Genomic DNA, 18,360 nt, shown 5'->3' with positions numbered 1-18,360 from the left:
TTTCTAAGTTTTGCTTAAAAACTATTATCCCCCTCCAACTATATGATCTTGGTATTTGTGATTATTTTAGCCTCAGTCCAGTATCAGCACTTTGGAGTCCTGAAAGAAGATGCATTCACTCTTCCAAAAATCTTTATTTGAAGACTAGATTGTGCTTCCACACTCACACTAAGTATTATGTGCTCAACTAATAGCTTCACTGACTTCAGTGGAGCTACCTGATAAGTACTAGTCTGCTCAATACTAGTAAGTGGCAGATTCTGACCCTGCATCTTTGCCAGTATATATGTTAAAAGTGGTCTTCAAACTGGTCAATGACTGGACTGAGCATTAACAAGGAAAAGACCAAGTCAATGAGGGTCAACCAGTCCAACAACACCACCATCACACTGGGAGGGGAGGACCTGGAAGACATGGAGTAGGTGGGGAGTATTATGGGCCTAGATGGAGGAACAGATAAGGATATCAGTGCCAGGATGGGGAAACCAACAGCTGCATTCAAGACTCCCCATCCCATGTGGAGTTCACAATACTATCTGTGAAGATGAAACTGTGTCTTCACAAATGTGAAGAGTGTGCTCTTGTATAGATGTGAGACCTGGCATACTGAAAAGTCTTCAAATCACAAGCTACAGACATTCACAAACAAATGCCTGAGGTACATCCTTTACATCAAATGGTAAGACTGTGTCACAAATTAGGAGCTTTGGAACAGAGCAGGACAAGAACCAATTGACACTGAAATCAAGAGAAGAAAGTGGGGATGGTTAGGCCACACTTTCAGAAAACCATCATCCAGCATAGTCCATCAAGCTCACACATGGAACCTGAAAGGAAAATGCAAAAGAGGAAGACCTCGGACAATGCAGAGAAGGTCTACTGAGACTGAAGGACAACAACTGGGTTGCTCCTGGAGTCAGCTAGAAGTTTCATCCCAAGACAGAGTGAAGTGGAGGAGACTTGCAGATGACCTATTCTCCATGTGGAGTATAAGAGTTAAGTAGTATTAGTAGTCTTCAAACTGGAATATTCTGACCCTGCAAAACCATTCAAGCCTATTTCTAGGAGTACAGCCAGCACACAAAGGGAAATGATTACCCCCTTCTATTCAGCACTGTTTAGTATTGGGCCCCCTACTACAGAAAGGATGTTGGCAAATTGGAGAGTGCAACAGAAGTCATTGGGGGCTGGGACGCATGGCTTCTAAGGAGACGATAAGGGAACTTGTACAGAAGAAAGGAGTTGGAGGGGGGAGCAGATTCAATAGCAGCTTTCAATTACCTAAAGGGGGGTTCTTAAGAGGATGGATCCTGGGTATTTTCAGTGCTGGCATATGACAGAACAAAAAACAATGGTCTCAAATTGTAGTGGGGGAGGTCTAAGATAGGTATGAGGAAAAACTATTTCACTAGGAGGGAAGCAAAGCAGAAGAATGGGTTTCCTGATCCAGTAGTGGAATCTCTGTCAGTAGAGGTTTTAAATCCTGACTTGACAAAGCCCTGGCTGGGATGATTTAGTTGGTGGTGGTCCTGCTTCAGGCAGGGGGCTTAACTAGATCACCTCCTGACATCTCTTCCAACCATAATCTTCTATTATTCTATTTTTATGCATACCAGTGCACTACAATGTTATGCTAATTTTATTTCTTTGTAGAAAGATACAGTATTTCACATATTCAAACTGTGAAGATTGGTGTATCTGAAGAATACACTTGCAATACTCACACATCGTGATACTGTAAGAAAGGAGTGAGCAAACTATTTGCATCAGGCCCCACTTTTCAGCCCTGAAATTAGCTGCCCCCCAACCTGTGGGAGGACCACAGGAAGGGTTGTGGGGGGTGCACTCTGGAAGGGGATGGGATGCTTGGGATGTTAAGGGGCTCCAGGGGGTGTCCTGAAGGAAGAGGGGTGCTTGGGGTCAGGACCCCAGGAGGGCATGTGGGCAATTCAAGGGGACTCTCAGTTGTACTGCATTGATTAGCGGCCATGGCACCAGGATGAAGGCAGCCCCGTACCCCCACAGGCAGCATTTACTCCACATTGGTATCTCGAGGGACTCTCAGGGGCCAGCATGACATGGGCTACGGAGACCAATGCAGGTGCCTTTCTAAATTGGGAAGTTACTGGCTTGGCCCTGCCACTTAACTCAGGGCCTCAGAATATTCTGATTGGCCCAGCAGCAATGGGGGCATTCCCTTGGCAACAGCAGCAGTAGAGGCCATGGGAGAAAAAGCAGAGGGCTGGGGAGGCAGTGTAAGTTGCAGGGCACTGCGCTCTCCCTAACAAAATGTTGTGCCACCTCTTGGGGGGGGGGAGGGTCGCATCCCCCACTTTGCGTGCCCCTGCTGTAAAGCATAACTGGAAATGGGACTGTCATTTAACAGCTTGTTTTCATATATCAAATATCTTCTGGTTCCATTACTACACAGAATAGCATGAGGACTTCTATTGAATAAACTTCCAAGACAAACTGTTATATAAGCAATTGTTCTCTTTTCCACAACATAAGTTAAGTAACTGAAAAATCACATTAATTGTGAGAGTTCCAAACATAAGTTAAGTAACTGAAAAATCACATTAATGGCTTTACATCACTTAAAAAAGCAAAACAAATCATAATCCAATTATTTAAATAAGATTCCAAAGTGACTAAAATAAGACAACAGAATTTAAAACCTGTTAGAAAAATGTGACTGGTTTTCTCTAGACAACAGTAAATAGTTTTTGTATTAACATGTTTTTACATAATGCAAGTTTCTGGCTATAACACATTTATGCTCTCTCCAAATGCAGCTTACGTCACAGATCTGATGAGTAATATTGATTCACTTTTGCTTCAACTGCATTTTGATCAATAATTAAATTGTCAGAGGCATTTTTCATTAGAACAGTAAAAACAGTTCCCATGACTGTAAGATTAGATTTCTAACCTGTTTATATGTTTTCAGAATTGAAAGATGTAAATCAAATTATAGCTTAAGGCAGTCAACCTTTTGGTGATTCATCTCCACGTTAGACTCCTGCTGAAGTCTAACATACTTGAATTCGTTCATACTTCATTCAAAATCACTACACTAAATATATCTCCAGTTGTGAGCAGTAGGAAATGAAAATGGCACTTTCTTTGACAGAATACAGTTTTATTCTATACGTACCCTGAGATAAGTATTGACAGTGACGTGACTGCTGGGGGGGGCACAAAAGCAGCCATTCTGAGTTCAGCAACAGCTCACCCTCTGAGACCTCAGAGCCCATTGCACTGAAAGAGAAGGTTGAGGGAGGAGCTGTGAGGGAATGACAACTGCTCCTCCAGGTTTATCATCTGTTTTAAGACATTGTCACAGGAAGAAGCTAAATCTGTCCTGCATACACCCTTGTACCATGGGGGATATAGGATAGAATAAATTTTGGCGTAGGATCTCTGGCCTCTACCTGACCTGCTCTGAAGCATGCAAAAGGAATCACATTGATGCTTCAAACATAGAATTGAATTCCAGAGCTTATTCTTGAACATCAGTCACAACAGCTTAAAGCCAGGTAGCAAACCCAACCTAATAATATGTATAGCTATTTTTAAAAGACAAAATTGTTAACTGCCATCTGTTAGCTACAGTACAACATTACCCATCCCAACACTAAGACCCCACCCTAACCAAGACTCAACAGATTTCACCTGGCAAAATAAAGATTGATTAAGAACAGCTCAGTTTGCACATGATGCTGCAGATAAAATGTGCAAAACTAATTTATGGCCAGCAACATCATCTTTTGCAACTAAAAATGATTTAGCACAAGCAAATTTAGTACAAGCAACTAGTACATGATTTATAATAAAACAATGTTTTTAAATGAGCTACTAATATGTTTTGAAATATATAAAGTGCAATTTCCAGGTCAATATTCCTTAAGATTATTTGCATGTTTTTTTTTTATATGCAGCTGTAACACCAGTCCTATGAAAACACAGAATCCACCTTTCCCAGTATTTTGCAAGACTCTGCTAATACATTCCCAGCCACAGCAATGACAAGAGAACTGCACAATTTAAATGACTGAGCAATTTAAATGTTTGTGATTAGTAAACCCACAAGCCCCTCTATTTTACTCCTTATAAATAAGATACACTGATGCCCTCAGAACACTACACCCCTTTACAGGATTAATATCAACATGCTGTACTTACCCCTTAGCAGTAACTGTTTGCCATTTGCTGTAATTTGGTTTACCATTCTTCTCTATTCTTCAAACAACATTTAGTTAGCACATGCTTTTTGTGCAGCCCTGACAGACCAGAACAAGTAATACGGTACTTCCAAAGGAACTTTTCATGATTGCCTTGGACACACTGACTGGTGGCTGCTGCACAGCAAATAATTGATTTAGCTCACAAAGCAATATGGTTTCTCAAAGAAAGACTAAGCAGACATTGATACAGTCCCAAAATTCTAATCCTTTCAACAGAGATGAACTATATAAATATTGCAACTTACTGAAAATGCTAGTGCTAAAAACAAAGCTACTTAAAGTCAGAAGACATCAACCTACTATCTTCAAAGGCATGACACAAATCTGCTACTCATTTTACGTTGTCTACTGTGTACCAAAACTTGCTAATGCCATTGGAAGTATAGCTCTGTGACATTCATCCTCCAGGCTTTTCAGCTTTAGGGGGATTGCAGTGATGCATTCTTCCATCTTCAATATGTTTTAATGACGTTACCAATGAATGGATGAGACGTATGAAATTGAAGATTACAGGGAAGTGAGAGTGTGAGAAGGAAGGAGGAAAGTTTATAGAAAAGATATAAACTTACAGAGTTCAGAACTGGACTGACACTGACCCTATTCTACTTAGGTTCATATTCTTGCACTCAGAGGCTCCATCACAGTAACACTAATTCTGGAACTTTTCCTTGCAATAAACCCCGTTGCCAACTTTGTACACATATTTAGTCTGGAGATACCATCACTGGACCTGACCACATTTATTATAAGATCCGGGGCTCGCTGTCATGCTCCTCGATCAATATTCTATATGTCATTATGTGCTAGCAATGCTCTTCCACAATATGCTTGGAAGAGAATATGCTTCCTATAACAAAGAGACTTTAAAAACAGATTACATAGGGAGATTTGGAACTGGGCTTCATATTCAAATTTGACACATTAACACTTGGTATGAACAAAAACAACAATTATCTCAGACACTACAAGGACTGCTTCCCTTCCTGTGATGTTGTAATGATCTCAGGCAAGACACTTAACATTCCCCACCCCTCACTCCGCTCCTTCAATTCATGGATTTTATTTGTCAGTTTTCATTGCAATTTTTTTTGGACCTCTGTGCTATATATCTAGGTCTGGACTGGAAATTATATAGATCTGAAGAAGTGGGCCTGTCCCACAAAACCTCATCACCTAATAAATCATTTTGTTAGTCTTTAAAGTGCTACATGATGGCTGTTTTGTTCTGGCGAACGGTATATCAACTCCTGACTTTAGAAACCGAGATATATATAACACATACCTATCTCATAGAGCTGGAAGGGTTCTTGGGAGGTCATCATGTCCAGTCCCCTGCTCTCCTGGCAGCACAAAGCGCCATCCCTGACAGTTTTTTTTATTTTAAATCTATTTGCCCCAGACCACAAAATGGCCTCTTCAAGGATTGAGCTCACACCCATAGGTTTACAAGGGCAATGCTCAAACCACTGAGCTATGCCTCCACCCTAAGTTGCCTTATTTTCTTAGTGTCTGTCTCTGTGCCAGTAACAGACTCATAGCTGACCTGGAGCAACTGACTCAGGTTGTGAAGATATAAAACTGCATGTAGACGTTCCAGCTCAAGCTGCAGCCTGGACTGTGGGACCCTCCCAAAGAACTACATGCCCATTTTATAGTCTCATGAGCCTGATTCAGCTGATGCAGGCCACCCCGGGTGCTCTAATGCAGCACAGGCATATCCATCAGCTCCAAAATGCCCTATACACCTTTGAAAAGTCGAATTCAGGTTCCTGTGCATTTTTTAAAATTTTTGTTGACTAAAAAGGGTCCTGTAAAAGCAGTCTTCATGCTCCACTGTAGCAACACCGCAAACTTTCTAATACCTACACAGACCAGACATTACAATACTGTTTCATGTCCTATCTATGGCTATATCTACATGGGCAGCCTCTATTGACAAAACTGGGCTTTTGGCAACAAAACTTGCCAAGCATCTACATGGTTATCTCTCAAAGAGTCTGTTGACAAAACTTACCTGTTCAAATGGCAGTGTGATACCTCTTCCCAAAGAGGTATAATGCCTCTGTCGACAGTATTTTGTTGACAGAGTGCCCATGGTTAGTTGTTCTATCGACAGAGGGCAGGTCAGTCCAGCTGCTCTCCATCGACAGAGTGGCTTACTCTTTTGAGGTGCTTTCATGTGTAGATGTGATCTGTTGTCAGAAGTACTGCCAAGGTTTCTCTGTCAACAGAGGGTGCCCATATAGACATAACCTAAGAGACCAGCCTAGTATTTTGCATGAAACTCAACCTACCTACTTCTCTTGGAGTTGAATATATGGTTCCAGGAAGTTCAGTTATTTCTAATCTGGAGCGTATTTTTTAATATCTAGGAAGAGGGCTGGCTGGTCTTTCTTTAGCTTTCCATCTACATTAATTACAACTGAACAAATAGTATCTGCTGTATGGTGAAAAGCCGAATTCAAAATGATCAAAAAACACACTGGCTACAGTTACACTGACCCGAACTGCTGGCAGTAGTATGCAAATAGGTGGTCTCGAAAATGCAACTGAATGCTCATTTGCATACTCCCCGAGAGGCTGCTGCCAGCAGAAAAAAGCAGTGTAAACATGGTTCTGCCAGCAACACCCTGCCTTTGTCAGCAAGCTTTTATGCCTAATTTTTTTCCAAGCATAAGAGGCTGCCAAAAAGGGGGACGGTTCCCCTAGCAGAACCATGTAAACTCTGCTTTTTTTCTGTCAGCAGCAGCCTCCACTGGCAAGAGAATATGGAAATGCATGTCTATTTGCATGCTTGAGACCACCTATTTGCATACTACTGCCAGCAGTTCAGGTCAGCATAACCCTAGCCATTGGCTATGTCTACACTAGAGAGTCTTGTAGACAAAACTCACAGAGCATCTACGCACAAAATGCATGTGGCAGACAGACACTGTTGACAAAAAACCTGTGTAGATGCTCCTGTGGACCCTTTTGTTGATAGAGCAAATCAAAAGGTCGATCTGCTTTTATGCATAGACAGGATCTGTTGACAGAAGTTTTGTCCGAACATCTCTTCCAACAGTAACTTCTGTCAACAGATGCTTCTAGTGTAGACGTAGCCATTGGGTAATGGATTAGCTGCTCACTGCCATTTCTTCAAAGGGGTAAAAATTGTTTTAGATAATCCTTGTTACATTTTGTGTCAATTAACATCTGAAAAGGTTGTTCACTGTAGCAAGTCAAGCTAAACAGAAACTGCTGCAGGACTTCATAATTAGCAAAGAGTTCAGAGGGAAAAACACCATATCCCATATGCACCACAGAAAGCAGGTGCAGCTCACCATGTCCATACTGTAAAGTCTTTAGGGCAGTGATCATGTCTTGCTCTGTGCTCTATATGGTTTCTCAGCACAAGATGGTGATGTTCTGAGTAGTTTTAGAAAAGTGAGTGCCCCCAGGAATAAAATTTATTTCTTACTGTGGCAATCGAAGCAAGCCCCAGCAAGTCTGCTTTCTCCGAGAGTTATCCTAGCTCAGCAAAACAAACTGCTTCAAATGGCATGTAACCAGCATCATTTTGCCTTTGAAATGGAGATGAAAAGCAAAATAGCAATGGTTTGACTCCCCTAAAGATATATGTTCTTAGACAAGATCTGATGCCCTAATTAAGGAACTTCTCATACACAGGGCCTGCCTAATAAAAAATGAATAAGAAAAAGCACTGAGCTGTAAGTAGGGACCTCGGAAAGATGGAGGGTGGCAGCTAGATTGTAGGGGGAAAGTGCAACCTCTTTCAACTATGATAGAAGGGGTGAAAGCAGTCAGAAGAACAGCAGTGGGCAACCTAGGCTAGTGAGTGGCCCTCCTTCATCTCACTGGGCCACAAGAGTTTTATAACCAAGACAATCTCCTGGGATAGGGTAGTTTTGCTAACTAAGTTTGCATACCTAGAATTTGTGGGGTGTGCTGATTGAACTACAGCAGCACTTTGGCAGGATATAGATAGACCTCACAGCTCTCGCAGTCAATATTGTGTACTATCAGCACACACCTCACTTCAGGTGTCCTTGCTTTGTGTGTGTGTCACTTGACTAATACTGGTAGGAAAAAAACCCTATGTGGATGGAAACTGGCAAAATCTGGCCACTCTGCACATCGGCAACAGTAAAAATTCTCATGGGCACCACAGAACCCCAATGGGCTGCAAGTTACCCAAGATGGCAGTGCTGTGCTATTTAAACACATACCTGCTTCATCTGTTTGTCAGAGATATTTATATGGCACTCACAACCACAGAATCTCTCCCAGTCAATGTCAGTCCTAGTTTTCAAAGCAATTAATGGATTAAGCCCCCCTTACATTGAAGGCCAAATGCTGATTTATGAACCAACAAAACAGTTGCCTTACTCTGGGACAGGGCACCTGAGCCAAGGCCAGAACAAAGCATGTGAGAACAGGGAATAAAGCATTCTCAATGGAGGTGACCCAACTACAGAATGAATTTCTAGAGGAGATCGGCAAACAACAGTCTACTCGTGTTTATGAAACACAGCAAAACTATTGTGTTCAAAAATCCTTTCTGTTATAAGAACGGTGCTCAACAATGACACCCCCTTTATCCAATAAATCCCAACTAACAGAAGAAAAGGTAGTAAGAACGGCCATCCTGGGTCAGACCAAAGGTCCATCCAGCCCAGTCAACTGTCTGCCGACAGTGGCCAGTGCCAGGTGCCCCAGAGGTGGTGGACCAAAGACAATGATCAAGCAATTTGTCTCCTGCCACCCATCTCCAGCCTCTGACAATCAGAGGCCAGGGACACCATTCCTAACCTTGGCTAATAGCCTTTTATGGACCTAACCTCCATGAATTTATCTAGCCCGTTCTTAAATTCTGTTATAGTCCTAGTCTTCACAGTCTCCTCTGGCAAGGAGTTCCACAGGTTAACTATGCACTGAGTGAAGAAGAACGTTCTTTTATTAGTTTTAAACCTGCTACCCATTAAAAGACCAAAAGCATCACTTGATACCCCCTCCACCAAGATTTGCCCCCACTTAAAAATAGCAGAAGTCCTGTGGAGACTCCATAAAATCCACTTCACTATTAATGCAGGTTGAACCTCTGTAATCCAGCACCCTCGGGACCTGACCAGTGCAGAATGAGAGAAATTATTTGACCACAGGAGATCACATTGTCTAGAGGCATTATCAACACTTCCACTGCCTACTGGGCTCTTAGAAGAAATTTAGGGATAAATTACATCTCAATAACAGCACAGAATTCTGAGAGCAAAGACTGGTGGCTGGAAGCAAACTTTATGGAATCATGGGAAACGTGGCCACACCCATGATAAATTGTCATCCAGCTAAGTAAAATCATTTTGGATTACAGAGTTTGCCTAATGAAAGAGTTCCAGATTAGAGATGTTCTACCTGTACAGAATTTACATTGAAACTGCTCGGAGACTATGTTGATGGGCAGCAGTTACAAAACCATAAGACTGAGACTTCTGGAAGCTATCTTTTGCTTACTGTAATGTCTATTATAGTACAGTCACCAGTGGTAAAAAAAAATCAGCATTTGGCAAATAGTCACAATACTATATCTCCTCGTTACTGTAATAGTGCACAAAAGTACATAAATGTGGCAAAGAAACAAATGCTCACCACTAGTTTAACTGTCACGCACTAATGAGCTCCTTGAGGTACAACTGTCCATGGCTATAAATCAAAGCAACTTTGGAACAATCTAGAAACAAATGCAATGGTAGAAATAAATTTTAAGTAAAGCAAAGACCTCAGAATGTTGCAAATGGTAACAAAAAAGAAAATCCTTTCTCCTACAGCCAGGCAAAAAGTAATAATTTAGCCTTTAATTCTTAAGGTTATTACCACTTAACTTTCCACTCTGCCTGCCAAGCAAATGTATGCCTATGGGCATGCAGAGCAGAACAATGATTAAAAGATCATCAGAAACTCAGCATGACACGTGTAATGCCAAATACTTCAACAGCAAGGGATTCCTCACACTATTCTAAGCAGCTGCCCTTCAAGGAGTGGGAAGGCAGACATGTAAGGAAGAGGTTGGCTGGTACTTACAAGTTCCAGACTGGTCACGATTACAAAAGTTAAACCCCTACAATGCAACTGGGGCCAGAATCCAATGATTCAGGCAGCTGTTACTCAAAAAGCTACAAAATATAGAATAATATCAATAGGCAAAAAATTGCGTATTTATAAAGACAAACTTCTAGTATGGAGATCAGGACGGATGACGAAAGCCACGAGAGAACAGATTACCCTTCTACCTTTTACAGAAGTATACCAATAAGCAGTACACTCATCCCTCATTAAACAAGTACTTTACTTACGAGTATTCGCTTAAACGAGGGACACATTTACTTACCTTTGTTCACCCTACGACTCAACTCCCCTCAATAATATGAGCCTTACCCCGTGGCTCCAACCCGCTGCAGCCTGACCATCCCCCTGCTGGCCCTGCGGCCCCAACCTGCCGCAGCCTGACCCGCCCCACACACACACCCCACAACCCCCACCCACGGCAGCCTGCCTCCCCCCCCCGGCCCTGCTGCCAGACCTGCAGCCACAACCTGCAGCAGCCTTAACCCCCATGCGGGCTTCAGACTGGCCCCATGGCAGCCTGACCCCCACACCTCCGTGGCAGCCTGACCCCCCACCCACCCTCCACTGGTCCCGTGGAGGACTGACCCCCCGCCGCCTGCCCCGCAGAAGCCTGACCGCTCCCACCCCTGCTGGTCCCACAGCAGCCTGACCTCCGCCTCCCCTCCCTGCCAGCCTGGTAGACCTAACCCACCACAGCCTGACCCCACCCCTCTCCACCAGACCACACACCCAACCTTCAGCAGCCTGAACCCCCCACCCACCCCACAGACCTGCCACCAAGTTTTAACCCTCCCTCCCACTCATGGCCCCAAACTGCCCCCAGCCTTTAACTTTTTCCAACCCCCCAAGCCAAGATTCACTTACCTTTCAAAAGCAGCGCCACCTGCTGCCACTCCTTCGCCAAGCTCTAGGAACCAACCAGAGACTTTTATGTATATTTCAATGAGAACTGTGTGTCCCTCTTATGAGTTTTCGCTTATGAGCACAAAGTAGAGAACCAAATGTGTTCATAGAGTGGGGGATGAGTGTATTCATATAGTCACAGTCTGCCATATCCTGAATGCACTTAGCTCAATAAAGCTAAACTATATTGAACCATGAGGTTCATTGTATTAAAACTGTAGATGTATTATTCTGGAATTATATTAGCCTCTCCTTGCCTCTGGGGCTGGGTCTACACTTGCCCCCAACTTCAAAGGGGGCACATTGATCAGGATCATGAGAGATCACTAATGACGTGCTGCGGTGAATATGCAGCACTTCGTCAAGCTAATTCTCCCCTGTGGCAACTTTAAAGTGTCAAACTTCGAAGCGCTGGCATGTGTGTAGCCACGGGAACTTCAAAGTGGCTCTATTCCTCAACATTTTGGGGAGTGAAGGCACTTCCAAGTGCCTGCAGCTGCACACATGCCAGCACTTCGAGGTTTGACGCTTCAAAGTTGCCGTGGGGGAGAATTAGACTAATGAAGTGCTGCATATTCACCATAGAACTTCATTAGTAATTTACCATTGCCCTGATTAACATGCACCCTTCGAAGTTGGGGGCAAGTGTAGACCCAGCCCTAGGAGGAAGAGGAGGCTAATATACTTTATTTGTTATCAGTGTTTTGAAACCATCCAGCACCCATACACGCCCCTTCTAGACAGGAATGAAGTTCAAGTTGTATTCTTCAATGACCAAGCACCTAAAATGATTTGGGGATAAATAGCCTGATTTCAAATTGCCTCAGTGCCCTTGCCCTGGCCTAGCAATGGACGGCGTCCCTGGTCCATGAAGTGCCCCAATCCTTACAGTTGGGTTGGAAAGGCTGTGTTTACTGAAGCCCCAAAAACTGGTGTTAATTCTCAGCTGAAGCTTTGATGAATTTGTGACCACAAAAGAAACCCTGTGGCTAAGATGCTGAAGAACTGCTCCTCCAAGAGCCTATGGTGAAATGATGTCTAGTAAGCTTATTAACATGCGTGGAGCTTCCTTTATTGTTTTTAATGTTTTCACCTTAATGCTTTTATGTTAAGATAAAAGAGGTTTGCACAAAAAGACCTTTTGCGGAAAAATATAACTGGAGCAATTGCAGTTAACTGTCTCTGAAAAAAAGCGAACAGGTGTACTTGGGCAACATGCCTCTACTGGGAATAACACAGTGAAGGCAGGAAACTGTGCTATGATTGGTTGAATTACAGAAGTCCCCTGAGGGTTGTTCCATGGTGTGTTCAGCAGGCCAATGACACCAACCTTCTTGCTCTCTATGGCTCCCCACCATCCTGTCCTGCTGAGCCAGATCCTCTCAGACAAGAGGCATACAGGTGGGGATATTGCCATTGCAGAGCAACACAAACACTAAGCCAGTTCAGCTTTTGGGGAAAGGGGAGGGAGCTCAGCTCTAAGGGCTCAGCACCCACTAAATTAACCCCCCAAAGAGACCAAAACCCCAAATAAATATATCATAGCCTGTGTAAACATTTTACCCAGAGAAAGCTCATAAGGAGGTCTGCTCACTTCAACAATGAAAGACAGATATGCACAGTGGTTGCTTCCTCTCTTCCCCTCCCAACCCAGTAACAATTATTTACACAGAGCTTGATAATAAACAAAAGTGTTTTTTATTCAGTATAAAAAGTAGGATTTAAGTGGTTGCAAGTGAAAACAGACAGATCAAAATAAGTTACTAAATTAAAATGAAGAAAAAAAACGTAACTAATTCTAATTCACTAAGAAACTTGTTACAAGCAAACAGCTATTCTTTCTTCAGGCAAAAGGCTTCAGAGTTGATGCTTACTCTGGCCCAGATCAACAGCTTTTCAAAATTCTTCCTTGTCAAGTATCCTTTCGGGGTGGACCAGGCAGTTTCAAAGGCCGGCTGAAGATAAAGGGCTGATGACTTCCCACTGCTTAAATAGACTTTCCCCCAATGTGGGAATCCTTTGTTCCTCACTCCCCATGCCCAAAGAAAACTAGTAGGTTCAGGATGGATTCCAGTACCAGGCGGCATGATCACATGTCTTTCTAGGACCTACCACAGTTTGAGCTTATAGGACAAACAAGGCTATTGACAGGTTGTTGCCTTGATCACAGAGCCATTCAGGTTCTCGGGCATCAGTAATAGCCCTCATTAGCACATACAGAATTAAAACCAGATTCACACTTCAACTTCCTGACTTCATGTACAAGAATGATACATGGACAAAAAAGGATATACAGATTCAGCAGACTGTATCTGTAAAATTAATGAATTACGTGACCTGTTTTGTATATAATCTCTTCCAGTTACACATATTTATAAGCCAACTTCCATAAAGCATTCAAAGGGACATGTGAAGCCTGGAAGTTGCCCAGACATAAGGGAGTAAGATGGGTGTCTAGTCTCCACCCATGAAAGCCAATGCCTGGGGAGAAAAAAGCCTGGTTGAATCACTGAGGGGCAACACAGACACAATAGCCTGAACTGCAAACAGAAGAATCCACAAAATTTACTAAAGAGCAAACCAGCTAAAGAGCAAAGTTTGTGAAGAAAATGGGAACAAAAATACTTAAAGTAATACATATTCACTCTGGGGGAATGCTCTCTTGTAGGAACCTCAGGATAATCTTTTCAAGCATGGGGGAGGAAGAACATGTTACATACCATTTTTTTCTCCCACAGACATAGCTTACCTACTACAGACACCTCCACATGAGTGGCAGAAACTGATGAAAGCGCTCTCTTACAATGGCTGCTGTAAACTGTATTGACGCTCCAAATGCTGTAGAATTCTTTTTGGGTAATTGATTTGAAAGACTCAAAACTATAATCCATTTGATCTGAGAGACTACCATGATGTGTAAAGTTGGTTACTTGGGGTTAAAGAGCTGCCCATTTCTAAGAAACTGAAGCATTTGTTGTTCCTGCTGTTGCTCATTTGTAATTTAGTTCCATAACAACTGGGATTAATTGTGAGGCAAAAAGATTAGCACATGTATAAAAGATTTTGAAGTATGCAAGATAAAAACAACACCCCAAACTTATGCCCAACTGAACAATGTATCTTATACACATTTGTAAAGTGCCACCTGATAGATCTGTGTAAATGGGCTAGTGACTGGAAGCAGATTCACATTCCTAGCTAGAGAGTGATATACTGTACAGCAGATCCCTGAGATATGCTCACTCAAGCTGCACGTTATCTCAGGTTAAAGCGACTGAGTGGCAGGGAGCTGTCACCTGGGGCCAGCTCCCCGCCACTAATAGGAGTGAGGAAACTGACCAGTGCTGGTTCCCAGCTCCCTTCCAGTCAGGGGAGCCAGGAAACTGACTCCTGCCCTGGTCAGTTTCCTCATTTCTGTCAGTGGCATCAGCGAGAGCCTGACTTTTGACTGCCGCCACTGACAGGAGCAGGGATACTACTCTTGTTGGGGTGGCAGCCTCAGGCTGCTTCCCCTGCCAGGAGCAGGGAAAATGACCAGAGTCCACAACTCTGGGCTGCCCACCACTCACAAGAGACAGGAAACTGACCAGGGCTGCTGTGCTGGTCAGTTTCCTGGCTCCCCCCAGTTGCATGAATTTTGACTTGCATGAGGATGCGCAAGAACACAACCCTAGTGTAAGATGGGGTCTACTGTACAATGAACCCTGCTCTGCAACATGCAGGTCTTTATAGTGCTGCTGCTGCTCTTTTGCGTACAAACGTCACTTGAGGACTCCTCTATACAACCAAGAAAGCATTCTAGAATAAGTAAATATGGCTGTTTAGACTACTATGAAGCTTCCTTATTGCCTTCAACAGCTGCTAGTGGCGTTTACAACATAATGAAAACTTTATTCGCCAGAAAACACACAGAAATAAGATTACACATTCATTGGAACATCTTTAAAAAGCTCTCTCAATTTTGTCATACCGAGACAAGTGCATTATCTTAAGGATTTAGGAATGTGGCATTTACAAATTATAAATTAAGGTACCAATTGAAAGGATGATTTTTGCTTCCTACAATTAATCTGATAGCTAAAGAAAAGCCTCATGCATCAAGACCTCTATACTGTAAATATTTGCAAAGGCAAAATAATCAGAGAAAACTTGACATTGCAAGCTAGAAGTCATATTTTTAATGACATCAAGTCGTAGTGTTTTAGGCAAATATAAAACAACTCCTGCATAATTAAATTAGGATGGAGAACAGGCATTCAGAAATTAAGAACTTGATTTAGTTACAAGACTTAAAACACTCACATACAGCATCCTGTTTTGCTGCCTGATTCAAAAGCATTAGTTCTGGAAGACTAAACTTGATTGCATATGTCATAAGCAGACAAAGATAAGCTCTATGCAGCTCAAAAGCTTGTCACTTGCACCAGAAGTAGGTCTGATAAAATATACTACCTTACTCTCTTAATATGCCATAAACACACAAATAATACACACCACAGAACTAAAGGTAAACAGTTCTCTACATACACTGCAAAATACATGTCTCTTAAGTAATACCAAGAGGAAAAAAATCCATAGCACAACAACAGCAGAGAATTTTCACTAGTCTGTCATAAGCAAGACATGAAGAAAGTAATTTTATCCATCACTACCCCTGTTCAAATCACGATTAAAGAGGAGCAATTAAGAAATAAAGGTGTTGCCTCCCAAATCAAACAGAAATACAAAAACAAACCCGTTGATAGAGTAAGTCAGCGGCATTACCAAAAAAAGTCTGCTTATTAAATCTGAGAAAGCTATCTTGAATGACTTTGTTAAGATAAAGTTAATTTTTTTACTTGTTCCTGGAATTTTCTACTTAAAGAGTTTACCACAAAATGCTTTCCTCTCTCTGTTGCACTGAGAGTCCCCCATTCTGTTACACGCATTTAAAAAGAAAATAATGAGCAGTAGGTTTTTAAAAAAAAAAACAAACAAAAACCTTGAGTGAATGGTGTTTATGCCTGGCTGCATTTGCTGGCCAATAGGGCTGTAAAATGTCTTAATCTCCACTTAGCATGGGGCTTCGCTGTGAAAGCAAACTTTAAAACAAAGATCAATAAAAACCTAATCCCTCAACTTTGTTGTTAGAATGAGGAAAAGGTGAAAGGATGCTACTATTTCCTTTTAATGAAACCAAACACTCATAAACAAGCTGGGGGTCCTGGGGTGAGAAAAACAAAATGAAGTTTTATATGAAGCAGAGATTAAGTGGGAAAAGACCCGTTGGGTTCACCACTAGCTGAGTTAGGATCCCTGAAAAAGTATTCAGTTTGATGGAAATTTCCCTCTGCTTCAGCCTGATCCTCTGACTTCTCCTGTTTGAAACATTCATTAATCAACATTTGTAGATAAAAATCAACTGGAGAATCAATTTTTCTGTATACTGTTGCTAAGATTTATAATCACATGTACCCTCAGTTATAAAAATTGAGCAGCAGAGGAATTGTTTTGCACTGCACACCTCCCAACAGGCATGACAAAGGGTTGTTTTTAACTAAGCTTGATGCATCAGAACCATCTTTCTTAGACACTTCCAAATTACTTAAATCCCAGAGAACCCTCCAAAAATGTGCAGTTTCTGCTAAATTTAGCTGAAGAGTTCACTTGCACTGGCAACAGGAGTTGTTCAGTGAACGACAGTTGATGCTACCATGCCACCGAAATCACAAGCAGATGAAAAAGGTGGTGTATAAAACAGGCTAATCAGAAGCATGTTTTTTAAGTAAGCAGTATATGGCAGTGGCTTTCAACCAGTGTGCTGTGGCACACTGATGTGCCCTGAGAATTGTAAAAGTGTGCCCTTAAATTTCTCCTTAGTCCAGAGCTTTGCAGAGGGGTAGGGGGCGTGACTTGATGACCTCATGACAGCTGGGGCTCAAGGAGCAAGGCTGCCTGAGTCCGAGTCCCAGCTGACCCAGGGTTCATCAATTCTCCCCCATGCTGGGTCCTTGTGGAGCCACTGAGAGGAGAAATACAGACTCTGCAGGACCCACTTCATGCCAGGAGGCAGCTGAAATGCTGCTTCTGGGCCCGAACAAACTGGCAGAGAGCCCACCCCGCTCCCTGTTTTGACAAGGCAGAGAAAAGGAGGGAGCCTTCCGGAGCCACCTCCCCCACCCATGAAGAACTGAGTAGCCGCTGAAATTTTCAGTGGTTACTCGTTTACTCAACATACGTTGCATGGCGTTGAGCAGATTTTGAAAATGTGTCTGTGCTCGCTGTCAGAGAAAGTGTATTCTGTGGTGGACTTAAAACATTAATGTATCTGACCCTTGTTTAGCTTGCTGTGTGCCCCACTGTGTTACGAACCTCTCCAATAAGACCATAACCATAGTAAATGTAAGTAAACATGACGTTTATGAGCAACTGATTCAGATGAAAAAAATCAGCGTGCCATGGAATTGTTTGTCTAACTGAAGTGTGCTGTGTTACTGAAAAGGTTGGGAACCACTGGTATATGGAGTAAGCATGACAAACTACTGAAAAGCTTGAGAAACCTGACAAGCCTCCTGAGCGAACACTAAATGGGGCAGGATCTTTGCTTTCAGAGTCTTCTGGCCCACAGAAAGAATGAAAACACCTTTTCCTCCACCCTATTCAGTCATGTTCATTTTGGGGTAAGTTCTGAATCCCTTCTCCACTCTTGCAATTTTCCACATAAGCCTTTCTTTATCAGCACAGGAAGTCTGCAGACCTATGCACCTGAACGCTGCATCCTGCTTTTGGTCCCAGATACCCATTGCTACAGTAACTGCCATCTGATCATAAACTCGACCCCACACTTGACTCCATAAAGAAGGGAGAGACTCTTAGTTAAATCTGACACAACCTAGTTTCAGACTCTCAGTTTCCCTTACAAGCTATTTTATATCTTAGATGTATGTTTACAAGCAGTTGCTACAGTATTTATCACTCTGGCACAGAAGCACAGTGTGGCTCTGCAACACACACATACTGTATTTGTAGCCAAAGGGCTACAAAGTCAGGTCAAACCAGTAGGCTGGAAATGTCTGATCCTCCATGATCCATGGCTTTATGTAATAAA

At 42.6% G+C, this 18,360-nt stretch overlaps 1 protein-coding gene across 3 annotated transcripts in view; it reads right to left on the bottom strand.

Moving 5' to 3' along the window:
• The window catches only part of SLC12A4 (solute carrier family 12 member 4), a 129,294-nt gene that overhangs the window by 98,300 nt on the left and 12,634 nt on the right, over nt 1-18,360 (bottom strand). Inside the window, exon 2 of one of the 3 annotated variants that reach the window (XM_075009113.1) lies at nt 3,158-3,261. The exons of the other annotated variants lie outside the window; for them this stretch is intronic. Coding sequence (XP_074865214.1) covers nt 3,158-3,257 — 100 coding nt within the window. The 5' untranslated portion in view covers nt 3,258-3,261. The remainder of the gene's footprint in view (nt 1-3,157; nt 3,262-18,360) is intronic. 3 annotated transcript variants of the gene reach the window in all.

This window comes from Carettochelys insculpta, chromosome 14 (genome assembly GCF_033958435.1).
Source record: "Carettochelys insculpta isolate YL-2023 chromosome 14, ASM3395843v1, whole genome shotgun sequence".
NCBI classification, from domain to species: Eukaryota; Metazoa; Chordata; order Testudines; family Carettochelyidae; genus Carettochelys; species Carettochelys insculpta.
The sequence above is the reverse complement of the archived record's forward strand: the minus strand, read 5'-3'. Positions and strand labels throughout refer to the sequence as shown.